Source organism: Chaetodon auriga, chromosome 8 (assembly GCF_051107435.1).
Source record: "Chaetodon auriga isolate fChaAug3 chromosome 8, fChaAug3.hap1, whole genome shotgun sequence".
Lineage (NCBI taxonomy): Eukaryota > Metazoa > Chordata > Actinopteri > Chaetodontiformes > Chaetodontidae > Chaetodon > Chaetodon auriga.
In genome coordinates, this window is record NC_135081.1 from 27928362 (window position 1) to 27937490 (window position 9129).

The 9129-nt window shown below is 46.1% G+C and overlaps 1 protein-coding gene across 1 annotated transcript in view; it reads right to left on the bottom strand.

Moving 5' to 3' along the window:
- LOC143325040 (atrial natriuretic peptide receptor 1-like) overlaps positions 1 to 8855 on the bottom strand; it is a 55579-nt gene extending 46724 nt beyond the window's left edge. Inside the window, exons 1-2 of the mRNA XM_076737919.1 lie at positions 8262 to 8855; positions 5889 to 6701 (exon numbers count right to left, since the gene is read on the bottom strand). Coding sequence (XP_076594034.1) covers positions 5889 to 6642 — 754 coding nt within the window. The 5' untranslated portion in view covers positions 6643 to 6701; positions 8262 to 8855. The remainder of the gene's footprint in view (positions 1 to 5888; positions 6702 to 8261) is intronic.
- Between the last annotated feature and the right edge of the window lie 274 nt (positions 8856 to 9129).

The following is a 9129-nucleotide window of genomic DNA, read 5'->3' on the forward strand; positions in this document are numbered from 1 at the left end:
AAACACACGAACTGCTGTCGGTGAACTCGTCTGATAAAACTCCTTCTTTTGTGAAATAATGTGCATCCGCTGCTCTTACATCTCCTGAAGTGATGTCTGGTGTCAGCATTCACCTCTGAGCACATGATGCTGACAGAGTGTCACTGAGGGCCGAGAGGTGATGAAGTCTACGCTCTCCGGCTGTGTGTGTGTGTGTGTGTGTGTGTGTCTGTGTGTGTGTGTGTGTGTGTGTGTGAGAGTGTGTGTGTGTGTGTGTGTGTGTGTGTGTGTGTGTGTGAGTGTGTGTGTGTGTGTGTGTGTGTGTGTCTGTGTGTGTGTGTGTGAGTGTGTGTGTGTGTGTGTGTGTGTGTGTGTGAGAGTGTGTGTGTGTGGAAATGTTTTCCCTGGAACATATGGCGGCGCATTAATGAGACACAAACCAGTCTGAATATGGATCAGCCGTTCTGCCTGCCTGGAAAAAGTCCCACAGCGTTTCTGCTGTTTGTCCACTTTGGCAGCGTTCTACAGATGTAGAATGTGTTCTGTGTTCTGTGTTCTGTGTTCTGTGTGTTCTCTGATGGAGATCCGTCGGTTGTGAAGAGGTTTTCACTCTCAGTCCGGACCAAAGTGGCACTGTCCTGTTCTTAAGAGGACATTTATTTCTCCACTTTATTGGAGGATGGAAGTCCTCAGAAACCATGAGTCCATAGGACAGCTTTGAGAACAAAGGTTTAACCTGACTGTCTGAAGCTCTTCTATCTGTCTCACCTGTCGTCTGTGAAGTCTCAGTCAGGTGGGTCAAAGTTCAACTAGGAAGTAGCTCTCATAATACTACACGTGGTATTTCCTTCCCAAGTCTTACGACTGGTCCCGCCTACTGTGCTGTGATTGGCTCGAACTCGTCGCCTCGATGTGAGGGCTTGAGGACGGCAGGTGACAGAGTCCACCTGGGACGGAGGCTGTGGTGGATGAATGTGTCAAACACAGGACCATCACCCTGGACACTGGGTACATGTCCTCGTGAAAACTAAATTTGAACTATTTTCAGTTTTGGGATCAATAAAGTTTTATCTTATCTTAATACCAATCTTACACGTTCAGTGTCACACATTCATCCACCTGCGCTGCCGTCATGTCCGTCATGACTGTATTTCCACACAGTTCTTTGCAGGTTTTACCTAAACGAGCAGCCTGATGCGCCTTCTGTGGTCAGTGGTCAGCTGATTAGAAAGGACGCGTGGCGCCGCGGCGGACATGTCGTCCTCATCAGTGCACAGCATGTGTCTGGAGTCAGGAGTCATCATTAGACACCTGCATCTGAAACACCTGAGTCTTCATCATCGTTTGTATCTGAGGAATTTCAGGAGAGAAGACTTCTGCTTTAACACATATCCACACTTTGAAAGACACTCTTTAGCTTTCCAAAATAACTCCACATTCACTGTTGAGCATATAGAAATGATTTACTACAGACTGTGTGTCACCTTCAGAACGTCCACGCTGACACTGCACCTCTACTCATACTGAGTGCTTCATCACATCGGCATCACTTCACCTGTCAGCTTAGAAGCAAAATGAGCATTTGGAGCGATAATTTATTGCTTACTGTTGAGAGTGAATACGTGAATAAGAGAGTGACGCCTTCATTTCATCTATTGGTACAAACCTCCTTAAATCCATTTACTGATACTTATTATATTGTCGTGCTCTTTCCGAGCAGCCTTCAGAGACACTACATGTTTGATTAAGGCGACAAAAGGCAGAGACGCAAGGTAAAATTAGCCCGAGCGTGTTTGGCAGGAAATACCTACAGATCTGATAGGCCGACTGTACTTTCCATATAAGGCGGGTTCCTGACCTCTGTTAATAAATGCCCTGTCGGGAGGTTTTATGCCTCTGTGGGAACCGGACAGGGAAACTCTTTGGGAGCTGCTTGAGAGCCGGTGTGTTTGCTTGTGCTCTCGACTGGTTTACAGAGTGATATACCTCCACAGATAGAGGAAGCAGCAGCCTGGGAGGTGAATTTAGGACTCTTGTACAGAACTTAAGCTCAGTTTCAGGACTGATTTCACCACTGAAGCTCCATCCAGCAGAGCTGAAAGCAGTCAGGCGCCGGGTTGCTTTGTCTCAAAGTCAATTTGCCCTTAATAAATGATTTCTCTCGTGCTTTCACCGCGTTTAAGTCCCTTTGTTTTCCTTTGGTTAAATATCAACTCATCACACACTACACACGATTTCTGAATTCCACAAATTGTGATCCAACGTCATTTCTTTCGAGGTTTTCATCGTTACTACGGCTTGCTTTTAGCAGCATTTTTAACTTAGAAAGATTTCAGAGTTAAAGGTCAAGAAACATTTTAAACATTTTTATGGCTGCAAATAATTTCTTTCATAATTAATCCACAGGGGTCGACGTATGAAATGTCAGAAAGCCTGCTATAATCTCCTGAAGTCCAAGGTGGTGCCATGAAATGTCTCGTTCTGTCCAACACCCAAAGATATTCAGTTTATTATTACTCAGTTTTTATCACATTAGACAAACAAAAGCAGCACATCTTCAGGAATGAGAAGCTCCAGTTAGAGAATCTTCATCATTTTTGCTTGAAAAGATTCAACAATTAACTGATTTTCAAACTAGTTGCAGATTAACTTTGACTGATGATTCCACTAATAATTTCAGCATTTTCCGTCTCACTGTTTGTAATCATGACTTCATATAACATCCCTCTGTTTACTTTCCGGATGATTTTTTGGGTTTCAGCCTCTTAATGAAAACCCTCCATCAGCTGCACCCTCTCCACTCTGGAAATCTGCTGCATCACTCACTGATGCAGGCTTTTCCACTGTGTCCTCGGGGCAGAGCCATTTACAGCACCGAGCTGCCGTCTGGGCCATGGACGCATCGATTCGGCTCATATTTCTGGCTGCTGCTGCGGCGGCGATGACGCCCTGAGGCGAGGATCGGGAGCTAATGTCCGGGTTAACTCGCCGCGCTGCCCGGCGAACGAGGCACAGATCACACAGGAGAGATGGACGAACGATAGGAACCGTGACGAGCAAAGTCTGTTCACAGGAGCTCAGAATATCTGCAGCTGAATCAAGAACAAAACGTTCAAAACACACTGCTGTGTGCTCTGTGTGTGTGTGTGTGCGTGTGTGTGTGTGTGTGTGTGTGTGTGTGTGTGCGTGTGTGTGCGTGTGTGCGTGCGTGTGTGTGTGTGCGTGCGTGTGCGTGTGTGCGTGTGTGCGTGTGTGTGTGTGTGTGTGCGTGTGTGTGTGTGTGTGTGCGTGTGTGTGTGTGTGTGTGTGTGTGTGTGTGTGCGTGTGTGTGTGTGTGTGTGTGCGTGTGTGTGTGTGTGTGTGTGTGTGTGTGTGTGTGTGTGCGTGTGTGTGCGTGTGTGTGTGTGTGTGTGTGTGTGTGTGCGTGTGTGTGTGTGTGTGTGTGTGCACTGTGGTTGTGAAAGAGGGATTATACTGTGCACATGACGAGATAAGAAGAAGCTGGTGCATTTATTACGATATATGGACGCGATCAGATAAGATAGAGCCTGACATGCTGTGTGATTTGGGCTGTATCTGCTGGGTGAGAACCTCGTATCTCCTGAACGACAGCTTTTCAGGAACTGAACAACCTCTTCGTTTATTTTTAACTTGACAACCAGGTGTTCAGCCACAGCTTTCCAGAAATACTGCAGAAAGAATGAAGGATCTCTATTCCATGATCTAGACTCATTCAAGACCTCAAGGTTTGAGGAAAAGTTTACAGAATTTTAGAAATATTTAGCAAAATGATGCAGAAGATGCCCTGAACGCTTTCAAAAAACTGGCTAAAATCTCTAAACATCACACGGTTTCTGCTGCGACACGAGTACTTTGAATGAGATGCTGGGACATTTTCCAGCCGTGCTGACAAACGCGGGTGTTTCAAGCCAAACCGGGACCTGACCAGACCTGAACCACAGCACTGTCACAACATAAAACTGAAATCTGAAACGTAAAGTTTCAACAGATCCGTAGAGGAGAAACGTAAAGATTCCACATATCTGTGTTCACAGAAAGCTTCATGTTGAAGTCAGGAGTGATCTGAAGGACGACCTTCGCTGTTGGCGGCCATTGTCCCCAGAGGAAGCTAACCTCAGGTATGAGCCTTTACGACGCAGGAGGAACTTCACGGTGGCCAAGTTGGGACATTTAAGGTGAAAACTAAGTTCAAGGGGTTTTTGTTTTAAGAAAATAATTTCAGCATAGACGCAGGATGCATCTGTCTGCTCAGACTTTACCAGCCGCTCAATAGATGTAGTTTTTTGGGTTTTTTGGCTGGTGAGTGAAGCTGATCGATCAGTTTGTACATTTTACCAGCGTGTGGCTGCTGTTTGTGTCCTGGATGTAAATATACCAAAGAGCTTCTCCTGCATATTCACTCTGTCCTTCATATCCGTGTGTTCGTCAAGCTGTGGTTACATGCAGGTAATTCAAGAGAGCGTTTCTGAGACGGTCGGCTCCGCTGACCTTTGACCTCTCGCCTCCTGCTCTCACTCTGTCACTCTGCAGTTTGCTCTGTGTTTCTATCTGCGCTGAGGATAATTCCTGCAGCCTGGACTCTGCAGCGAACAACTGAAGAGAAAATCAGACTGAATTCTGACTTCCATCAAAACACGTCAGAGTATAATTATGAAACACAGCTGTTAGTTTGATTGATGCAGACGAGCTGGAAGACGCTGTCCTGCCTCCCACAGTTTGTACCTGAAGGAATATTTTCCTTCTAGAACCGATTACTGGAAACGCTGAAAAGATGAGACAAAAGGAGCAAATTGATTCCATTTACCGGCAGTAAATTCACACACAACAATAACAAGCTTAACAAAGGCTTCATCGGTAAACAGCTTATTGATCTGTTCAATGAACAGCGTCAGCTGTCTCTGTATCACTGGCTTATTGATGCATCTGTGCAGCAACCAGACGACTCCAGAACATCCAGTCACATTCATGCAACTGTGGTTTTCCCCTTCATAAACTTGACTTGACAAGAAACTAGTCCAGGTCTTAGATCCTGTGAAAAAAAACTTTCGTCGACCCTGAAGCTGCAGTTACAGCACTGAACATGACTGAGTGATCAAACAAAAGGCTCAAGACTGCAGAAACGTGAGTTTGTGGTTTTGTATTCATCTAACCTGATGTGTGATGGTTTGTTACACAGAACCGCTGAAACATTTGCTGGTTTCAGTTTCTCAAATTAAAGGATTTCTGTGTCTTATATGACAGGAAACTACAGAGACAGAACACCCACACTGGCAGCAGCATCGCACTCCATCAGTTCACCAGCAGCAATGATTAGCAACACCAGTCAGCTTTGGTGGCCGAGTAATTAAGACACGTACCACATAGAGTACCCGTGACATCATCTTCCTCCTCCTCACCCTATGTTTCCCATCAACCTCTCTGTCACTCCATTAATGTCACATCAATGATGGTTGCTATATTAATAATGCAGGTCCTGGTATTGTGCATGCTAACTAACTGAAACAGCATACTGGGACACTGAATGGAACTGACCCACCTTCATGACTTCCACCTGCACATTTTCCTGCTTTAACAATTCAGTCTGCTGGGAAGAAGGGTTATATTGGCACATAGGCCAAAGATCTGCAGTGATACATCAAGACCCTGCAAGATCTGGTTAGACTGAATATACTTAGAAACCAGCCTGACTCAGGTCCCAGGACAGCTCTCGGTGACTAGGAACCGAGTGAAAACTCCGGCTCTTTGTTTGTGAGATGCAGTGAAAATCTCCAAATCATTCGCAGCCTCAGTCAGAAAACTTTGAGATAAACTAACCAGCAGACAAACAAACAGCACAGGAAAAGCAGATTTGAAATAAGGCAACATTTAGCTGCTGTCTGCTGACTCACCGCGGCCGTCGCTCTGAATTTCGGAGAGGATCTGGGAGTAGTTGACCGGCGGCTTGTTCTCTTCGAACACTCTGTCAACGAGGGTAATGTTGATGCTCTTCAGCTCCGTGTACAAACCCTCCACGGCAAAGTAACATGGCCGATCATCCACCTTGTTGTCACTGAACACGAGCATCACGTGCTCCCGCCACCCAAAGTGCTCACAGATCCGCAGGGCGAACTTCCCCAGCTTCTTGTGGGTGGGACCCGTGTTGGTGATGGACGGGTAGACTCCACCGTAAAACGCCACGGCCGGGGCGCCCGCCGTAACCATGGGGACATCCCAGTGGGTGGTGAAGAGGCCAACGGGGGATGAGGTGTAGGAGCAGCCCGGCCCGATGAATGCCCACGGGTCGTATGCAAATTTAAGGTCCACAGCCATGAGGGGGGCGATCGACTCGGAGCAGATGCCGTCCTTGTCTTCGCTGTTCTTGAAAGCGTAGGTGAGGTGGTGGTCAGGGAGTAAGGTGGGGTCAGCGTTGACAGTTTTGACAGCCCGCTCTAAGGCGGGACCAATGCGAGGCCAAGCCCAAGGGTAATCTGTGTTGCTCTGAGGTAAAATGACGGCCAGCGTGATGTTCTGGTGCGCCCGGTGTTCGTGGTGCCCTCGAGTTTGACGTCTCAAGTGCCGAGTCGATCGCCCGGTGACCGGCTGTGGGTCGAGCAGAGCCAGCAGAACCAGCAGGAGCATCGTGCCCTCCATCCAACAGGCCATCCTCAGCAGCAGCAGCAGGTAGTCCACTTCAGCACAGCTGAATAATTTATCCCCCTTAACTGCAGACACACAAGGGAGACATTAACAAAACATGCAACATAAGTGACGTCCTGTCCTGTTATTTGAGCTACAAGAATGATGTTTCCTTCCTCCAATAACTCAAATCTAATAACATAGCCAGGACTGTGTGACCTGCTTTGGTGGTCATGGTCAAATTCACTGTAATAATTTTGTCCAAGTCAAGCCTGAGTGGCCTGAGTGAGTTTGAGGCCACGTTCAGTCGTGGGAGAAAAACTCCCCAACGCTAAGAAACAAAAGGATAATTTTCCTGCCAGCCCTGCCCACCTCATACTAATACATTATTTTTAACAATCCACCTACGAGATGACAGATTTACTGACGCTTTCATGACAGATTCAGCGTTGTTAACTGACTGATGAGCAGGTTTTCGTAATGTCTGTTTTGAACTAATTAATGCTGACAAAATCAACCACTGATTTAAATATTCCAATCATGTATCCTAACAGCCTTTACATTTCATCTAGTGCCATGCAAGAGTCAGTGGGGCGAATTTTTTATGTCAAAAGTCACCAAGCAAAGCTGTATTACCCAAAGGTCATGTTGTTTCCACTGACACGGAGGTGTAAAACTGGACATCTGCAGGGACGTGAGCGATTCATTATCAGTCTAATCATTGTCATCACGCAGAAAACTGTCTGGTGTTGAAATTAGGAAGCAACTATTGAAGTACATTTCTTCAAGTGTTACTTCACATTTAGATTTTTGCAAATGTTGCATGTTTGACTTTATGACTGCGGTTGGCAGCTACTCTGCAGATAAAGACTTTACAAACACAAGTATGACAAGCTCATTAAATATGGTGCATCGCAACAGATGAGACTCAACCTGCAACAACATTAAATCATCAATTATTGAACGGTCTTTGGCAGAGCCTGACCAATATTGAATTTTGAGGCCACTGACAATTATATTATCTTTGGCATCTCTGTACTGTCATTTCCGGTAGCAAACATATGCACCAACAATACCATATATGTACACACTATATATGTGCTTATCTCAGCAGATATATCAGCCCAGACAATTTACGAATCAGACTTTTATCTGTGATGGACCATTGTTTAGGATCAATGGACTACTTTTCATTTTGACAGACCTACTGTAAGCACATCGTCACACTAATGCTTCCATAGTTTTTAGTGTGTAAACATTTTACAGCATGAATCGTAACTGTAACAGAGGATTGTGTTGTATCACATTATTACGGCAATTACATAAGAAAAAGATTTTACTACTGCCTGTCATTATGACATTATTGACATAAAACAATTGTTTTTTCCCGGTCGTGATAAGTGATCGTCATTCATGCTGTAATATGAGCACAGAATATTCAGATTTCTGCTTCACAGATACCATCTCTGCTGGCACTAATAGTCCTCCATACATTAACACCAGTCTTGTAATGGAGAGCCATGTTGCTTAAAAGCATCAATTCCCTCCGGACAGAAACGTGCAGCAGTCAAAACGTCGATTATCGTCTCAAATGTGAATCAATACATCCTGTAGGAATGATAGCACTCCTGAAAGTGACTTTGTACCTCAGCGGGAGTCTGCGCTCCTCTTCATGTTGAGTGGAACTTTGGTGATTTTAGAAGAAAGAGGCGGTGATGGTGAACCAGCTAACCACCCATGCCCGCGCAAACATGCCCGGCGCGTGCCCTCCCTGGCAGCGCGCGGTGTGCCGTCACCGTCACTCCGAAAGACCCCTTTTTGTCCCTTTTTTGTCCTGTTTTTGTCCTCTTATTGTCCCTTTCGCTCCCCTGGATGAAGAAAATGTGCGAAAATGTGTTTGAATCTTAATTAGTTTTGCGGATAAAACGATCTGAAATGACAAAAAACCTTTCACGGTGGTTTCTTCTGAAAGTGAGCTGCGGGAGAAGTCGCGTGTTAAAGTTTAAAAATTCGTCATTGTCGGTGGAAAGAGACAAAAAGCCAAAGTCTCCATCATCTCACTGACTGGAGCAAACTTAAACGTGTTCACCTGCAAACGTAAGCACAGGTGTTCTGTCACAACCTTGACGCGCTTCGGGCTTAAAAACGCTGATAATCCACATTGTCCACAGTCAGTGAGGGATCCCTGAGTCCAGTTCAGACCACACGAAACGCTGGAATCCGGCAGGTAAAGTCCGCTCACAGAGAGTCCACGGCTGTTTCCTGTCACACAGGTGAGCGCGAGGCGAAATGCAGCCAGTTTGGCTAAAACGTGCCTGAAGTGAATGCTGGTGTAAATCTGCTGCTGCTGGACAGAGACGACTGAGGTCTGACTGGGCGGAGAGAGAGGGAGGGGGGAGGGAGAGAGAGAGAGAGGGGGGAGGGAGAGAGAGAGAGAGGAGGAGGAGGAGGGAGTGCTGGGGGAGAGGGAGGGAAAGAGAGGGGGAGGAGGGAGAAAGAGAGGGGGAGAGAGAG